Source organism: Emericellopsis cladophorae (genome assembly GCF_022114955.1).
Source record: "Emericellopsis cladophorae strain MUM 19.33 chromosome Unknown NODE_53_length_152837_cov_119_966064, whole genome shotgun sequence".
Taxonomy (NCBI): Eukaryota; Fungi; Ascomycota; class Sordariomycetes; order Hypocreales; family Bionectriaceae; genus Emericellopsis; species Emericellopsis cladophorae.
Genome location: NW_026250978.1, coordinates 115,480 through 133,060, shown reverse-complemented (window position 1 = coordinate 133,060; position 17,581 = coordinate 115,480). Strand labels below are relative to the sequence as shown.

Below are 17,581 nucleotides of genomic sequence, written 5' to 3'. Positions count from 1 at the left end.
TCACTGGCTCAGGTACCAGGACAACGTTTGTCTAAGTCCCGGATGGACGCGATGATCGAGAGCGGCAACCATGAAGACGATCGGGGCGACTTCGCCAACGAGTGAAACATATCAACCCACCCGGCGTCACTGGGATCTCAAAGACACCCTACAATCCAAGGCCTGGACATGACTGAATGTAATGGTCGTGAAAAGTCTAACGTAAGCCCAGCGCCAGGCAGGAAAGCCAGTCAGTCATGCAGTGCCTGAAGCTGACTCGTCCTACAGAACCGGCTACCAGCATAGGACCTGGACCGATGCGAGAATCTGCGGCAAGATTGGCGAAGTGAGATCGATTCGCCGAAGCCGCTCTTCATCAGAGGCACAGAGCATGTGAGACAATGAAATGATTGGCACTCAGAGCTGGATCTGCGGTTGAAATGCGGTGCACCATTCCTGGTCGTTGTCGGCCGGCGCCAAGCCCCGATCTCTCGGTCTAAAAGGGTCCGTGCACCACGAGCCCGCGGATACCCTGGCACGTGACCGCACAAATTCTCGCTGGGAAAAATTGCCCCCCTGCAACCGCAAGCCCACCCCACACCCTCTAGCGAAATTTCCGCCGCCCCGAAGTACGACGCATCTCTTCCCATCGTCAAACTAACCCTCCAGCAACCACATCGCCTATCACCATCACAATGGCAAAGGAGGCTCCCGCAAAGACCGGTCTGACCATTGGTCAGAACCGTGGCCACGTACGTTGAAATACCAAAAACATCCCCGTCGACAAACACCGAACCGAAAAGAAAGAGAAGACCGTCGAATCGAGCGAACACATACAAACCATCACACACAATGTCTATATACAAGTCTCACCTCGTGGAGGATCTCTGCTTCTAGGTTGTGGGACTGAGAATGGACAAAAGTGCACACGCGTTATTGTGTCGTTCTTTTCTTCGCCTTTTCTCTTTCGGTTCCCTCGACGAAAACTCCTACCTGGCAGATGATGGACGCTGACATGCTGTGTTTCTCGGATCATAGAAGACGACTGCTCGCGTTGTCAAGCCCCGTGTTTCCAAGACCAAGGGTCACCTGAGCAAGCGCACCGCGTTTGTCCGTGATGTCGTCAAGGAGGTCGCTGGGTGAGTTGCTCCTCCATGGCAGTCGAGGCAATTGCACTGTCAGCTGTCTCAAATGTTCTCATGCTAACGCCTGCCCAGCCTCGCCCCCTACGAGCGCCGTGTCATTGAGTTGCTCCGCAACTCTCGTGACAAGCGTGCCCGTAAGCTCGCCAAGAAGAGGGTATGTCCTGGAACTTGTCGATGCCTCGGGATCATGTCGCTAACCCTGTCTAGCTCGGTACCTTTGGCCGTGCCAAGAAGAAGGTTGATGAGCTCCAGCGTGTCATCGCCGAGTCGCGCCGTGCTGGCCACTAAACTCGAGAAGACAAATCGCTTGTCAACTCGGTACCTCCACACGCTGAGACGTGGAGATGAGCCAACAAAATAGCGACGGCAGAAAAGGAATGACGAATACCTGGGTTCATTTGTTTACGGGCATCGGTTCTGGCGTGGTCTCTCTCGATTCATGTGAAATGATCGGCTTATGATATACCGTCGCAGAAGGCTTGGCTGCGCCGAGAGGAAAAATCAACACCAAGTTCACCAAGATGTGTTGCCTTTTTTCTTGATTGTGATTTTCATTGTCGGGTTAAACAGCGCTATGCAGTGTGCGTTGCTACCATCCAAGCTCGCTATGGGCAAAGGACCAGTCAGTCAACATGGGATTACTTCTTGCCCATCTTGAGCCATTTGGGCATCTTCTTGCCCAGGCCATCGCCTTTGCTCTTCTCTTCCCTCTTGGGCTCGACAAATTGTGCTGCCTCAGGTTCTTCCTCCTCTACATCAGGTACCTCGGGAATCTTGACGGACTCGCCTTGACTTGCCACGCTGGATTTGAGGAAGGGCTTCTTCCGCACCTCGGCGGATACGCTGTCGTCCCAGATCAAGTTGACTAGCGTCCTGCCAGTCAGTTTGTACGCTCTGATAAGGCTGTTGCTCGCGCTGCTGTCATCCCTGATCACCGTCCGTCCACCCGAGATGATGAGCTTGAAAGGCTGGCTCTGGTCCGCCATGACATGCCTGACAGCCTCATACATAAAGCCGCCCGTCTCCCCGTGACCAACCACCCATTCACTGCTGGTGTTGTCTGGGAAACGGACCTTGACACTGACAGTTTTGACAGCGGCGAACTTGGCTTCTTCGGCCGCCGCCTTTTCTTCGAGTTCCTTGTCTGACAACAAACGCTTGTTCCTGGAGTTTTCCTGTAGACGAGCTTGGTGTAACTGAGCATGCGCGATTGTCGGCGTGTAATCCACCTCGCGCACTGGTGCCTTGGCGGCAGCCGGGACATCGCTTGACGGTGCCAAATACACATGGGAAGGCTGAAATGGGTCCTTTGACGCAAGATCTGGCACATCGATGGCGTCCGATTCCTTGGACGGCGCTGGCGCCGTTTCAGGAGCTGTTGGCTTGGGCTCCTGGCTGGTGGGCGCAACGTCCGGCATCGGAGAATCGACTGTCTGTACTGATGTAGGCGCCTCGACCGAGGGGGTGTCTGCTGCCGCTGTCGCAGAAGTTGGCTTGGGTAACGTATCCTCCACATCCTTGAAGTACTGTCCAATGCGTTCCAACGTGTCGTACAGCGTTTGATCTGTTACTTTGTAGGTAAGTCGTATGAGGACACTTCCCGAGTTATATCCAAGTTGCGAGAGCGTCTTTTGAAAATCGTCCAAGGTTGACAGCTCCCTTCCCATAATGTTCAACACCGGGGTCTCGTAGCATAGCTGTCCACTCCCTGCGGTCGCCGTCTCGTTGGACATCTGGGCCACGCCCCGAGCAGTGATATTGATATTCCTCCCTGCACTCGCATCGCCGCTTTCAAACTGCCGTAGGAGTTGCCATAGCGTCAAGTCACTGGGAAACTTCCTTATTAACCGACCGCCGGGGATATCCTTGGCTTCGGGCTGTGGTAGCTGCAGGGCGACTTGGATGGCTGAGGGCGTGTTGGACTTGAGGACGAGGTCGAGTTTGGCCCCAGGGCTGAGGCCAGAGGTGCGGAAGGGCACAGATAGATCGACCTGTTTCGCCTTGTGTTTGGCAACATACTTGTCGCTCGGAAGGTTGAGGCTCTTGCACGCCTGCTGCAGGACGTCGGATAAGTAGGTGCCCGGCGATACCTTGACTGTTGCGCGCCTTGCGCCTGGTCCAATGACCACGACGTGTGAGGACATGCTATTCCCCGAATGCCTGTGATTTCCCCGGTTGTTCGCGACTACTATCAACCGTGATGGTAGCTCGGGATTCGGTCGGTTTGAATGTCCTTGGGTGATTGAATGGTGGGGTTATGCAAGTACTTGGCGAGAGAGATGGACGAATTCGCCGAGATGAGGATTGCGAACAGGAATATGGAAATATGCGGAGTCGGCCTCTTTTCTTCGATGAGAGATCCTTATCGTGAAGCAGCGCGGTTCATGGGCGAGTATATGAAAGAGTGGTTGTTCGTAAGCTCACGCTGTTCTCGAAGCATCCGCAGGCAGCGGCACGGTGAGGTAAGAGCTCCTCCAGCGAGTCAACGCCAGTTCGAGGTGGGCTGTCCAGCACCTGTGTAACCCAACCAATCAAACAACGCCTGTGGAACCCCCAGGCTCGACTGTCCGCGCCATGGCTGTTTGCCTTGAGGCGCTCTCCGCTAAACGCACCTGGGGAGCTCCAAGCTGCATCATCTCCGCGACGACTTTGAATGCCATCATCCTCCGCCAACACGACACAGGTTCATACGACGATCTTGTCAAGTTGACGTCCCGAGTAAGAGTTACGTATTCATCTCCTACAGAGGGGACTAGGTCTCCACCACAGTCGCCATGGTACGTCGATTCCGTCCCCAGCGTCGAGAAGCGTCACCAGCTAACATATGATGCCTGTCTGCAGTCTTCACCCTTCTCGATAAGTTCGTTCACCGGCCGACCCCGACTCCCCCCCCATCGTTGCTAACCTCGATCACTAGACGGTGGTGCCGCCGTCGCCATGGTTGGCAAGGACTGCGTTGCCATTGCCTGTGACCTGCGCCTGGGCATGCAGTCTCTCACCATCTCCAACAACTTTCCCAAGATCTTCCGCTACGGCGACAATGTCTTCCTCGGCCTCACGGGCCTCGCCACCGACGTGAGCACCGTCTCCGACGTCTTCCGCTACAAGACCAACATGTACCGCCTCCGCGAGGAGCGGTCCATCTCGCCCCGCACGTTCGCCAACCTCGTCTCGTCGAGCCTGTATGAGAAACGGTTCGGACCATACTTTGTCAGTCCAGTGGTGGCTGGCTTGGATCCCACGACGGGCAAGCCTTTTATCTGCGGGTTCGACAGCATTGGGTGCATTGATTTCGCAAAGGACTTTATCGTGTCGGGCACGGCGTCGGAGCAGCTGTTCGGCATGTGCGAGGGGCTCTGGGAGCCGGATCTGGTTAGTTATTTTGCTGCGACTGCCTCGGCTGATGTCCTCTGTGCTGACTCTGGTAGGAACCCGATGCGCTCTTCGAGACCATTTCGCAAGCGCTGCTCAACGCGGTCGACCGCGATGCCCTCTCCGGCTGGGGTGCCCACGTCTACATCATCGAAAAGGACAAGGTCACCAAGCGCTTACTGAAGGGCCGCCAGGACTAGGCGGAGGCAACTTTCATGATGAACGAATGGGACGAATGGGGCCAAGGTTGCATCTGTTTGACTATACTAGATACTCGCTCAAATGCCAAGGGACGAGTGATGCACCACACACTGCTGACGATTCTTGTGATGCATGCTCGAACAGGTCTATTCCCGCGGAACCTAAAGTGCTATGCAGCCCAAGGACCCACAGACACGTCTACAAGCTAAGTGTACATGTTGTCTATTTGGAGGAGTGTCTAGCGAACATGATCCTCCTCTACTATCTATCCCTCTACTGCTCCTTCTTAGCCTTGAGATCAATTTCCGTCGTCTTCTGCATGAAGAACTGGCGCTCGATGAGCTTGAGTATCTCATCAAGGAGACTTTAAATCGTTAGCGAACTTTCCATCACACTTGATAGGTCCAAAACTTACACGACGGGCGCACTGATGACGACAACTGCCTTCCACTCGGTGGCGTTGAGGGGTAGGATGGAGAACAGACCCTGAAGGACAGGAGTGTAAAGCAGGGCAAAGTGAAGAGCCATTGACAAGGCGATGGCATAGACCAGCATCATGTTCTTCCACAGGGGCAGGGTGAGCAGGGACTCGCTTGACGACAGGGCGTTCATAGCGTTGAACATTTCAATGACGACCAGGATAGACAGCGACACGGTCGAGCCAGCCTTGGCCATGTCGTTGGAGAACATGTCGCAGCCAATCTCGGGGAAGTCGGCCGAGCAGTGGTGGAAGCGGGACAGCTGCTTGAAGCTGATCTGGGGTCCTTCAGGGTTGTACATGAACCACCAGGCGTATCCAGCAACAGTGGCCAGGCCAACATAGGTACCGATGACGAGGTAGCGAACGAAGAGCCAGCCTCCAATGAGGACCTCGTCCCTCTTGCGTGGCTGGCGCCTCATAATGTCGTGGTCAGGGGGGTTGAAGGAAAGCGCAGTGGCAGGCAGACCATCGGTGACCAGGTTGACCCAGAGGAGCTGCACGGGCACAAGAGCCTCGGGCATGCCGAGGGCGGCGGTGAGGAAGATGGACACGACCTCGCCAATGTTGGAAGAGATCAGGTAGCGGATGAACTGCTGCGTGTTGTTGTAGATGGCACGGCCTTCCTCAATCGCCACCTCAATCGTGGCAAAGTTGCTGTCGGCCAGGACCATGTCGGCCGCGAGCTTAGAGACGTCGGTACCGGAGCCCATGGCAACACCAATGTCAGCCTTCTTGAGGGCGGGCGCGTCGTTGACGCCGTCGCCGGTCATGGCAACGACCTCGCCGAGAGACTGGAGCAGGTCGACCAACTTGGACTTGTGGCCAGGTTCGACACGGGAGAACAGGGACGCGTTCTTGGCAGCCTCAAGTTGCTCGCTGGGGCTCAGGTTGTCAAATTCGCGTCCAGTGTAGCTCTTGCCCTTGAGATCTTCGTGCTGCGTGAAGACGCCGATTTGACGGCAGATGCTCTCGGCGGTGTTGCGGTTGTCGCCGGTTATGACGATGACACGGATGCCGGCTTCCTTGCACTGACGGATGGAACCGGGGACTTCCTCACGGGGAGGGTCCAGCATACCAACCATACCGAGGAAAGTCATGTTCTGCTCGAGCTGCGCGTACTGCTCCGTGGTCTGGGCGTTCTTGATCAGGGGGTTATCGGACACATCATCCACGCTAGCCAAGGCGATGACACGAAGTCCACGGTTGCCGTACTCAACAACCTCCTTGAGGAGAAGGTCGGAGAGCTTCTTGTTGAGGGCCACCTGCTTGCCGCCAGCACCCAGCAGAGCGTGCGAGCAGCGATCGATGATGGACTCGGGGGCACCCTTCACAAGGAGCTTCTTCGCTTTGCCGTTGGCGGCAAGCACAGACATGCTCTTGCGGTCGCGAGAGAACTCAAAGGTAGCCAGACGAGAGAGGGCTTTTTCATGGTTTGCGCTGGCGTAGTGAACGCAGTCCTCGGGGTGAGTATTGGCAGGGGCACAAGGGCCAATCTTCTCCGCGAGAGTCCTCAGGGCACCTTCCGTGGCCTCGCCGACGTTGGAGAAGACGCCACTGCGCGAGTCGTAGGCGAGACGAGCATCGTTGCAGAGAGCTGCGACCTCAGCCATACGTCGGACCGTGTCAGAGCTCTTGGTCAGATTGTCGACAACCTTGCCGTTTAGCTTGATGTCACCCTTGGGAGCGAAAGTGGTGCCCTCGACGTCAAGCTCAACAAGGTCGGAGCCACTGTCGTCGAGGTAGACCATCTTGTTGACGCTCATTTGGTTTGTAGTGAGAGTGCCAGTCTTGTCAGAGCAGATGACGCTGCAGCTTCCCAGGGTCTCGACAGACGGAAGGCTGCGCACAACAGCGTTCTTAGCGGCCATCTTGCGCGTACCCAGAGCCAGGCAAGTGGTGATGACGACAGCGAGACCCTCGGGGATGGCAGCCACACCCAGCGAGACGGCGATCTTGAGATAGTAGATGGCGCCCTTGGCCCATGAGCCGTGGCTGGGGTCATTGAAGTTGGGGACATTGATGAGCCAGACGAGGATGCAAATCACAGTGATAACCTTGGCCAGCTTGTCGCCAAAATCGTTGAGCTTCTGCTTGAGAGGCGTGGGCTCGGAAATCTGGGCCGTGATGCTCTCGTGGATGTCGCCAATGGCCGTGTTGGGTCCGGTCAAGACAACGACGGCCTTGGCCTTCCCCTTGACGACAGTGGTACCGGAAAAGAGCATGTTGGTCTGGTCCTGCAGGACAGCCTTCTCATCCTCAACGATGGTCAGAGCATCCTTGCGAACGCTCTCGCTCTCTCCAGTCAGGATAGCCTGGTCCACAGCGAAGCTGTTGCTTTCGATCGCGACGATACGGCAGTCGGCCGGGATGCGGTCTCCAACAGCGATCGAGACAATGTCACCGGGCACAAGCAAGTCAGCCCTGAGGCGGGAGATGTGACCATTGCGGAGGACGTTGGCCTCGTTGGCCGAGTACTCCTGCAGGGCGGCAATGGCCTTCTCGGCGCTGCTTTCCTGCGAGACTCCGACAACGGCGTTCAGGATGAGGATCGTGAGGATCTGCAATCAGCGTTAGTCGTCTTGCGCGTCCCTCGAGTCTATAGTGGGGCGCCGAGCCGAACGGACGTCCACCAGGCTTACGTACCACTGCTGGGTCGACAAAAGCACTCCAGCCACCCTCCTCCTCGAAGAGAGCGAGTACGAAGGAAACGACGGCCGAACCGAGGAGGATGATGACGAGCTGGTCTTTGAATTGCTCGAGGATCAGCTCCCAGATCGGGGTCGGGGGTTCTTCCGCGATGGCTGTGGTACACAGGTCAGCAAGAGGTAGTAAGGAGGGGCAGGGTGTAGCGAACCATTGCTGCCATGCTTGCTTCTCAAGGACTCGACCTGAGCGTCCGTGAGGCCGGTGTTCTCGCTCACGGAGAAATTGGCAAGCACCTGCTTGGTGGGACGAGCAAAGGCGGCCTCCATGTTGGGCGATGTGGTGGTGATAGTGGTGAGTTGGGAGAGTTGGAGGTGGTTGCGAAAGGCAAAGAGATGCGCAATGATGCGCTGCGCTGCGATAGGCCGAGACGAAGCGCGCACCCTGGGTTTGGGGCAGATCGGCCGGTCGGAAATATCGCTAGCTTACTAACGAACAACCAGCGCGAGGTAACTTAAAAAGCCTAACAATGGAGCCTCGACGTAAATGTAAGAAAAGTGGAAGAGTTCAAGAAACGAAGGGGATTGAGAAGTTCAGTCTCAGCATGGCAACATGCTGGAAGGATGCAGTGTGGGCAGATTTATCAGCAACAGAGAGTCTAGATTTAAGATTCCCCACGCTGGAAGAGGATCAAGAGGCAAAATGTCAGGATGGTATCGATCTTGTAGTCACCGGTCCTCGCTTGGACATGGCGAAAGTGCGTCCAGCAAAAGCTCAACGTGTTCACATCTTCGCCAGTCGAGCATCTTTTTTTCCGCCTCCGCCCCACGTCTGGGACCTGAAACTTGCCCAAATGCGGTTAGCATGAAAATATCTGTCAGAATAAGAAGAGCACTTGGCTGCTTGACCGTGCCAGTGTTAGTCCTGACAGTTTACTGTCTATACAGGCGTAATGTATCGGCACTTCTGCTGCAATGGATGCTGCTGTGTATCTTCCAAGACTGCTGATGTCTTTAGGCCGAACTCCTACATTCGTTCACCAGTGTGAGCGACGAAGCGGGCCTGACATCAAGCGGTTTCTTAGTTGTACCTTGAAAGTTCGCATACCTCGTCTCGCATTCTGTCTCACCAATTGTCCCGACACTGCCCACCAGTAGATCCGAAATGGCACACATTGTTTTGCGGTGGGACTGTGGTCATAGCGAATACACCGCTTCCAGTTCCCATGGCGAAGTTGAATAATCGCAGCACTTGCGATTTGAACTCGATTCCAAACCTGCCTAGGGCCTTGAGTGTGCGTGTTTGAGGTGAGCGCTAATCCAAGCTGCGGTTTGGCCATCCAGGTTGGCGCTGGCCCGCGTGTTCCGACGCCTATCTCGACGAACTACCAGTGGCAATTAGACGCCTGAGCTCAGAGTGTAGATCGCGAGGGTTTTGAGTCAGTGCTCGTATATCTGAGATAGTCTATCTATCCTGTGGGTTGTCCTTCATCGAACGCCTTCCAACAAGCTACTTGAGATCTCCAAAGACTTGTCATGCCGGCTACGGCTATTCATTGAGAGAAATCGGGCCTCCTAAACGAACAACGCTTCACTGCATGGAACTGGAACGGTGCTCTTCCATGCTAGACGCGCAAAGCTTATCTGCCAGAGAGTCTGCTGGGTTCTTTCCCCAAAGTGTCATCCGTCTTTGATGACGGCGAGCGTGCCACGTCCTCGCTCTTGCCAAAATCACCGAATTGGGCATGTCATCATCAGCTCAGACATGCCATCATCTTCAAACGAAGCCTTGTTGCTTGTCGCTATTGCTGGTCGAGTTCTGCATCTGCCATCTTTAAGTACCGTCCACCAGTCATGTTGTACTAATCCGTTCTGCGCGACACTTTTTGGCTCTTTGGTTTCTTGGAGCAGATGATACACGCCTGTTGAGATCATTGTCATCATTTGATTCTCTTCACTTCTCACTATGGAAGCTGGCAAAGGAGATGCCCTCGTCAACAGCGGTCGTGGCGTACACGATGATCTTCACGATGCCGGGACACCCTCTGCGAACGAAACAGACTCTTTTGGCGGAATGCGACCACCAACCCGTCCAAGAGATCGTTACAACCTGTCATCCAGCCTTGACCAGACCATGGAAGAAGGCTTCAGGCCATTTGAGGGTACGTTAGGCCAGTGTCAAACACATGGGTCCGCCTCTAAAGAGCATTCGGAAGAGCTTCCCAGCAATCTTTCTGGTGGCCAAGGCCCGTCAGAGAACAGTCAGAAGCTCCCGCGAGGACCATTTTCCAGATGGGTGCGGTCCTTGCACAGGCGGGCAGAGTGTCGTCCTTCGGTTTCCGGGAGAACTGGCGCAGAGGGGCAGCTTTTCGACGCCCCAGACATGCGAAAGACACCGTTTTCCCGCAGCTCTCGGCATTTCGCGTCTTCAACTGGATCTTCCTTTGGCTTCGTTGCGAATATGCGAAGTGCTAGTGTCAGCCTCGTCAGTGCAAGGAGCGCAGGCCGTTTTGGGTCCAGAAAAGGAACACCTATGTGGCCACAGGCAGACCGGAGCAGCAGAGCATCTCTTTATATGACTCGAACGTCTGAAGACAGCACACTGTTGGAGCGATCAGTCCAGGAAGACAAGGCAGCCGCAGATCGCGCGGTGCACAGACGCCTTATACTGGAAGAACTTATCGCGACTGAGGAGAGTTACGTTGGGGATCTCCGCTTCTTGATCAATGTGAGATATTCGGTTGCGCCTTGTGGCAGTTGCTAATGCTTCCAGGTTTTCGTGACCATGTTAGCCCCTCTGCCGAGCCATGCCAGAGGTCTTCGGACATCTTTCAGCCGAAACCTGAATGAGATACTTGAGCTGCACGAGGAAATCCTCGGAGAACTCCATCGAAGAATTCCGTTTTCCGAATATTCTCACTACAATGCCGACCAATCCGCTTCATTGCCAGGTGGCAGCACCCGCAGCGTTCACAATGTCACTGGGCACAAGCGTTGGCGAAGCCTAGATACTGTCCCAGAGCATGGAGGCAGGTACGCCCTCATCCACAGATCTCATGGGCTACTGGCTGGGTCTCAGACCGCGGCTGAAGTTGCGGATATCTTCATCAGACGGGTGCGTTGTTCAGAGGTGTGTTGACCGAAAGTGAGCACCGCTGACCAGCCACAAGCTCGGTCGTTTCTTCGTATATGAAGAGTACGGGGCGAAACATGGTCTTGTTGCAGCGGAAATCCATCTTGCGACGCAACCCAACACGCCAGGCAAGGCCTTTTACCAGCGCGGCATTGAAGCCCTTGCTTCAACTCTCGAACCGTCCAAGCCACCGTCCGCTTCGCTGAAAAGGGCTTCAACGCTAGACGACTTGCTGATGAAGGTATGTCGATTCGACTTGATCTCTGGCAATGCTGATATCGATGGCCTTCAGCCTGTCCAGCGTGTGACGAAATATCCACTGCTGTTCGACCAGCTCGCCAGGTCCACCACGGCGGCTGACTGCCCAAACTCGCACATGGAAGTCGACACGGCGCTGTTCCGACTACAAGAGGCGACTTTAGCTTTGAATCGCAACACCAATGATCCCAATGTCCGGGCTGTTCTCGAGAAAACTTGGCTTTTGCAGGATCGGCTGGTATTTCCCGGTAGAGTGCGTGATTCTGCCGTCATACCAAGCGTACGCTGACAAGACTTCAGAGAATCGATGCCATGACCAAGAACCAAGTCCGTGGCTTTGGCAGAATCCAAATGTGCGGTGCTCTGCATGTGATCTGGTCAGCGGCCGACGGAATCAAAGGTCAGTACGTCATTTCGCTATTGTATAAAGACATGCTGTGTCTCGCTTGGGCCGGCAAGGTAGATCAGATCTACACAATCATGCTCTGCGTAAATCTGGATGACGCCCGAGTCGAGACAACGACAAACGATCATGGTATGTTCTGCTTTTCCGAAACAGGTATGTGTTTTTTTAACTCCTAGGCCAGGCCTGCAGTGTCAGACCACCCCTTTTTCATGGAAATTGATCTTCGAATGCGGTTCTCATCTTTATGAAATAATCATGACTGCCTGCTCCCAGGCAGAGGAAGAGAGTTGGCGCAGCCGTCTCACTCGCATCAAACCGGAGGCCCAGCCCGCGCGACAGCAGGGCGCTTCGACATCCTTGGAGATGGATATCAAGAGCTTCGGTACAGTGTTGGGGAAAGACAATAAAACCCCACCGCGAGATTCCATCAACCGAGCCTGTACCGTCGGTGCCAGAAGGACAACGACTCCGGTGATTCTCAGAAATACCTGCGCCGCTGGAAATGGCAGGAGTATTCCGACCTCGAACGTGGCTATCAACCGTTCTCAGTCGCTTCTGGCCACCAATTTCCGGCAGACAATTCTGGCGCCACCAGCAGCTAAGAGAATCCGTCTGGAGTCGATCCTCGAGGACGTGTGGACACGCGACACGCTTCCGTTTCCGGGAATTACTGGCAGGGCTCGAAATGATCACCTGATGCGAGCTTCGTCGATGATGAGGAAGCTCAGCATGACCGGCATCACAGTCTCATTCAGCAAACGATCCTTGAGCATGAGTATGAAGTCAGCCCAGCCAATGGGAACAGACACAGGCCAGATACGCGAGGAGCCTCATGAGCCTGGGATCCGGAAGACGGCGAATCAGCCTCTGAGACGGCCCAAAAACGAGGGCGATGATCTCGTCGTCAAACGCCCAAGGATGCGGGAGGCTGCAACATTTCTTGCGGTGCCAACAAAGCTCTCTGAAGTGACTGTGCACAAGCCCGAGCGGCAAGTCGTGGCTGAGGGTCTGCGGTTGCAAGGCTGCAATGATGAACGAGCTGAGAGCCCAGGCGAGGTTCTGCGCAAATCATCCATAAACAGTGCGCGCACTGTTTCACAAGACAGGACGACAGCCCAGACGGCCGCACGGGGGGAGGAGAATCGAGAGCCAGGGCCTGCGAAGCCAGACGCTGGGAACCTCGCGAACCAAAGTCGAAGGGATAAGCTGGCGTCTCCGAAGACAGAAAGGGCTGGTCTGTTGCGGTATCTACTCCGCTGAAGGCCTTCTTGGTCGTGTGCCCAGATGCAGTGGCCCTGGCACAGTGTGGAATAGGAGTATTTTGTATCAACGTTGTTGGCGACAGCGGCAAGTCAGTTCTATTGTATGTTATCCCTTTGGGACAATGAGTAATGAACAACACTTGCGATGACTCTTGATGCTCGTGAGGCTGATCTGCTGAGGTGACTTTGACGTGCAAATGTAGTGGAACAAGTACCGGTAGCTACTAAGTCATTAAGCTCACACGCTAGCATGTACGTCACAGTGGAGCTACTTCAGGTGTACTTGAGCTGCCTTCTGGAATGGGCATTGCGTGAGCACGGGCATACTTACATTGACGCAAACACTTTGCTCGCTTGGTGCTTTTTGCCTATTTTCCAAGGTTGACTGATAAATATCTTGCCGTGATACAGGGCTCAACTTGAAGTCCAAGTTGAGTGGCGCATACATCATCCATCATGGCCCGACCCGGCGAAAGGCGCCCATGCAGGAACAGAGTGAACAAAAGTCCAATCAGGCAGTTACAAGGCCGAGTTCTGACCCCTGGTTTCTGAACTGCGACCAGCGAGGAGAATCATTCCACAGCATCAAAGTCGGGTGACCCAAGAGGCATTGTGGAGATCATGATGCAGCTTTGCTCATCGGTCGGCGTGCCTGAACAGAGTTGGCGAGGATGACGTAGGACAGATGCCAGCAGCTTCCAGAGCTCCAAACCCCCTCCCCCTCCAACCCCTCCCTCTCTATTAAAGCTATTGTCCCTTCTGTTCAGCTTCTCCTCGTATTAATTTTCTACTACTACTTGATTCACTCTCATCACTCTCGCGACACGGACATCACGCGATCACACACATACAACCTTCCCACATCACACACCAACTCAACCAACTAAACCAACACAATGGCTCGCGGCGAGGCTACCCAGAACAAGGTCCACTTCAAGGGCAGCAACGACGACTTCATCGTCTTTGTCGACGACGTCGAGGCGTTCAAGAGCTGGCAAAGCGACTCCAGCATCCCTCTGGCGCACTTTGTCTCCTCCTTCAAGGTCTTCCTCACCCACAAGTATGTTACCAGCCCTTCCGCGCGCGCTCTTCCGCCCAGGCTTCGGTTTGCTGACACACGGAACAACAGGCAGGGCACCCAGGGTCAGCTCGACGCCGCGCCCAAGTCTACCCTCGCTTCCGAGTTTGACACTGAGAACGAGGAGGAGGTCATCAAGAAGATCCTCAAGGAGGGCACCCTGCAGACCGTCGAGGTGCGTACTCTTCTTCCAGCCCTCACGGGGGCTCTCTCCCCACTGCTCTTCTGGTCCTGGTGGCTAACCTCCGTTACAGATGGCCAGCCGACAAGGTTCTACCAACGACTCGATGAACTCCATGCGCACCAAGTAAGCGTGCTGGTTGAGCGGGAGTGGTTGGTGTTTGTTGCGGCAGCATGACATTCAGGCACAGTGTATGAATGACAAAGGCGTTGTTTGGGTTTGGGTCTTATGAAAGCATTGAAATGACATCCATTCATCCACCTGTTTTTATGCGGGGGGGTTGGAAAAGAACACGGGGGGAGCGAGATGGTGATCTTGAGAGTGATACCAGGATACCCCGTTCCGCCTGAAAGGGCCATATTTGGCATGGTAGCTGCTCGTAACGAGCGGTGAATTGACAATTGTGCCCCTTTCACTATACTCTTTCTGTTGAGTGTGGCTGCTTGTGACGTCAGACCTGAGGGAGTGAGTAGTGATGCATACGGACGACGGCTGGGGAGCCTTGTGTCCGAGGAATCTACGTAATTGACATACTGCGCAAGGGCAAGACAACTTGGCAAGGTCCTGAATTTGTAACAGTGGCTAAAAATGATCACTGGACACGCAGCTGGTTGCGGATATTGTTTTGAGGTTTGTCGCCTCTTGCAACTCATTGGCACGCGGTTTCAATGACTCGACCAAAGAATTACCACGTCATCAATTCACCAGTCTACGTATCCATAAAGCACAATGTAAGATTGAATATTGTTTTCTATTGTTTTTGGATGACTGAATTCATCTATCTGTTGCTGTTTTATAGTTGCAGTAAGCACCAATGCACTGCCGTAGGGTACGTGAATACCATCACGATGACGCGCCAACTCAACTCGGGTCACTGGTCCTTCCCGAAGTACCCTTTCCCAAACGGATAGGAGAATGGCAGTGGAATGCATAGTATTAAACGCCCACACTCCTTTCAGCATCAACGAGACTGACCTCAAGCCTTGGCACCAGGCCCTCCACGCCCACGCTGGGGAAGTGTCCATGGTTTGGCGCAGATGATCTAGTGGCTCAGAGTCAGCCTTACGCCATTGATGAGAGCCATTGGGCAGAGTAGAGCTTACCTCGCCTTCGCTGTATGCGACAAAGTAGACAACCATGCCGACCATGTAGTAGATGGCAGGGTTCGTCGTCTGGTACATGAGTACCGCCACCAGGGCCACGAGAGGCAGGATAGCGAGGCGGACTTCGAGGGAGCGATGGATAGCGGAGCCGGCGATAAAGCTGAGAGGCCATTCGAGAGCGAGCATGGCGAGACCGAAGACCAGGTTGAGAATTTGCAGGACGGGTATCGGCTTGACGGCGCCGTCAAGGGTCTTTGTGAGAAAGTCCCAGAATATCTTGGGCCAGAAGAAACCTTCAATGGCGGCAACGACTTGGTCTGCGATGATTGATTAGCCTTGGATTGTGCGCGGGTAGGCGGGCTTCTTGACTTACATGCTGCGGCCGTGAGGATGATGAGCCGAGCCCAGTGGTTCTTGATAAGTTTGCCCATTATTGCGCTTCCCCCAAATAGTGTTGTCTTGTGAAGCCTTCCGTGAGTGAATGCGATTCTATATTTGATCCGTGTGTCCCCCTCAAGTATCCAAACCAAAGCGCCAGGAAGAAAAAAAAAAAGAGGAAATTGTACAAGCCGACGCTCTGTCAAAGAGCTGTCGTGTCGAAGTAGCGCAGGTAGCCAGACCCGCGAGTTGGAAAAGAAGAAGCGAAAGGGAAAAAAAAAAAAGACAATGATCAATAAGCAGTATGTGTATGCCGGATGCGAAGCAATTAAGTTGAAAGCAATGCCTCCCTCCTATAAATTTTGCCTCGGGGCTATTGCCCGCCCGCCTGGGCTGAGACACAGGGTGCTCGACGATGTGTAACAAGTGGCGTACGGATCCGACTGAAGCCGGCCAGTTGACGTCGGGCGTGTGGCAATGGTTGTAAAAACGTTGAATTTGATGTAGAATGAGGCAAATACATCTACGCGCTCATCTGTCGGGTTGAAAAGAGGTGTTGAGGCGGAATTGCTGGTGCTGGTCGTGGTATCGCGACCAGGTCGTTGGCGCAACGCTGTCGATGGTGAGCGGGCGGATTTGTGTGATCTGATCAGTGATGGCAGTGACCACTCGTGGGTGTGTTGAAAGTGTTGGAGCGTTGAGTTTCACGTGGTTCAGAAAAGTTTCTGTTCGAGATATGAGGCAGCGAAAACGGAGAAAGAGGAAGGAAATGTACACCCCAGACCGCAGCAGTGTCAGAGGTAGTTTAATGTGATGCTGTCCGTGGTGGTGGGTGCGGAGCGGAAGCGCCCATGGCGCATATTCGCTGCTTGGCCAGGCCAAGAAAGCCTAGACTAGACTAGCGACTGAGCTCATGGGAGATGGCGCTCTCGATCGAGTGAGGAGAATGGCAAGGTCACTTGCATGGTGGTGCGCACAGCAAGATGCGAGCGTACATGTCGTGGACGCACAGATGGCCTAAACAGGCGTGATGAAGTGATTGGCGACAAGTCGGCGGTTAGAAGATGCACCTTTTGGCGAATCACAGTTAGAGCCGCCTGCTGGATTTTGGTGGGCCCCGGCCCGGTGACCGGCCGAATATGGAAGGGCCCATCAAGAAGTACATGTCTTTGTCACCAGTACCAGCTGGCCCACTCAGGTATCTTCTGATAGCGTGCCTCCGCCTCCACACATCCCCCTCCCTCCACGAGTACACGGTCGGGTCGCTCTCTTGGCGAACAACTCTAATTGAAGACTTCCCAGGCTCTGCCCTTTTCACCAATGGGAATGTGTTGATAGTGCAGCTGATAGTGCATTAATTCGGTTGTCTTGGCGAGCAAGACAAGTTCCCGCAGCTGTGCTTATGTATGAATATTGGGCTGCTATTTTCCTCAGCTCCACGACGATTCGTCGATAGCTTCTATGTAAGCATTCGTTGCCTCCAGGCTATTGATGAATGATGAGACGATCTGTTGGAGGCTCTCCCCATTCTCCGTCTTTGAGCGACTTGTCAAGCATTCTCTGGGGATTGAGATGCCTTTGGCGACAGAGGTGAAGCAGAGTGCGTTTGAAGCTGCGCTTCGTGTGCAAGAGGGAGGGGTCGCGCTCGCACACACCCCGGTCTCCATCTCCCGGTCGCACAGCTGCACCCGCCGGCGGCACAAGCGGTGTGCAACTGTGCATCGCAGACACCTCGGGACGACCTGTTCTAAATTTGGCTGGCGCTATTGACCATCTGCGTCGGCGACTTAAAGAGGCACTCTCAGCCCATCGATCGTCGACCCAGGTCCAGCAGTGGTGATGTGATATCTTGGCTCGATCGAGGAGCGCACGTCTCCAGCCATTGGCAGCGTTTGCGAACCTTCGATGTGTACTCCGTTTGCATGCGCCCTCGCGAATGCTTTCTCAATGGTCGACCAAAGC

The 17,581-nt window shown here is 54.5% G+C and overlaps 7 protein-coding genes across 7 annotated transcripts; 4 read left to right on the top strand and 3 right to left on the bottom strand.

The window, feature by feature from the left end:
- Positions 1 to 674: 674 nt before the first annotated feature.
- J7T54_008296 (ribosomal protein L36e) lies at positions 675 to 1,412 on the top strand (the record flags this gene model as incomplete). The annotated part of the gene is made up of 4 exons (XM_051509065.1): positions 675 to 731; positions 1,018 to 1,118; positions 1,197 to 1,278; positions 1,332 to 1,412. The coding sequence occupies 4 exons, from the start codon at positions 675 to 677 to the stop codon at positions 1,410 to 1,412; spliced, it is 321 nt and encodes a 106-aa protein (XP_051359934.1).
- A 350-nt stretch (positions 1,413 to 1,762) lies between these two features.
- On the bottom strand, positions 1,763 to 3,268 carry J7T54_008295 (Tether containing UBX domain for-like protein; the record flags this gene model as incomplete). Its single annotated transcript, XM_051509063.1, has 1 exon — positions 1,763 to 3,268. The coding sequence occupies one exon, from the start codon at positions 3,266 to 3,268 to the stop codon at positions 1,763 to 1,765; it is 1,506 nt and encodes a 501-aa protein (XP_051359933.1).
- Positions 3,269 to 3,898: 630 nt separating this feature from the next.
- Positions 3,899 to 4,696, top strand: J7T54_008294 (Proteasome subunit beta type-3; the record flags this gene model as incomplete). The annotated part of the gene is made up of 4 exons (XM_051509062.1): positions 3,899 to 3,901; positions 3,966 to 3,984; positions 4,042 to 4,496; positions 4,553 to 4,696. 4 exons carry the CDS (start codon positions 3,899 to 3,901, stop codon positions 4,694 to 4,696), a joined length of 621 nt encoding a protein of 206 aa, XP_051359932.1.
- A 274-nt stretch (positions 4,697 to 4,970) lies between these two features.
- On the bottom strand, positions 4,971 to 8,150 carry J7T54_008293 (Calcium-transporting ATPase sarcoplasmic/endoplasmic reticulum-like protein; the record flags this gene model as incomplete). The annotated part of the gene is made up of 4 exons (XM_051509061.1): positions 4,971 to 5,061; positions 5,113 to 7,736; positions 7,822 to 7,979; positions 8,033 to 8,150. The coding sequence occupies 4 exons, from the start codon at positions 8,148 to 8,150 to the stop codon at positions 4,971 to 4,973; spliced, it is 2,991 nt and encodes a 996-aa protein (XP_051359931.1).
- A 2,693-nt stretch (positions 8,151 to 10,843) lies between these two features.
- On the top strand, positions 10,844 to 12,877 carry J7T54_008292 (uncharacterized protein; the record flags this gene model as incomplete). Its single annotated transcript, XM_051509060.1, has 6 exons — positions 10,844 to 10,853; positions 11,046 to 11,194; positions 11,246 to 11,464; positions 11,512 to 11,611; positions 11,675 to 11,746; positions 11,895 to 12,877. 6 exons carry the CDS (start codon positions 10,844 to 10,846, stop codon positions 12,875 to 12,877), a joined length of 1,533 nt encoding a protein of 510 aa, XP_051359930.1.
- Positions 12,878 to 13,775: 898 nt separating this feature from the next.
- On the top strand, positions 13,776 to 14,268 carry J7T54_008291 (uncharacterized protein; the record flags this gene model as incomplete). Its single annotated transcript, XM_051509059.1, has 3 exons — positions 13,776 to 13,939; positions 14,009 to 14,132; positions 14,212 to 14,268. The coding sequence occupies 3 exons, from the start codon at positions 13,776 to 13,778 to the stop codon at positions 14,266 to 14,268; spliced, it is 345 nt and encodes a 114-aa protein (XP_051359929.1).
- An 846-nt stretch (positions 14,269 to 15,114) lies between these two features.
- Positions 15,115 to 15,672, bottom strand: J7T54_008290 (PRO41 protein; the record flags this gene model as incomplete). The annotated part of the gene is made up of 3 exons (XM_051509058.1): positions 15,115 to 15,180; positions 15,242 to 15,558; positions 15,615 to 15,672. 3 exons carry the CDS (start codon positions 15,670 to 15,672, stop codon positions 15,115 to 15,117), a joined length of 441 nt encoding a protein of 146 aa, XP_051359928.1.
- Between the last annotated feature and the right edge of the window lie 1,909 nt (positions 15,673 to 17,581).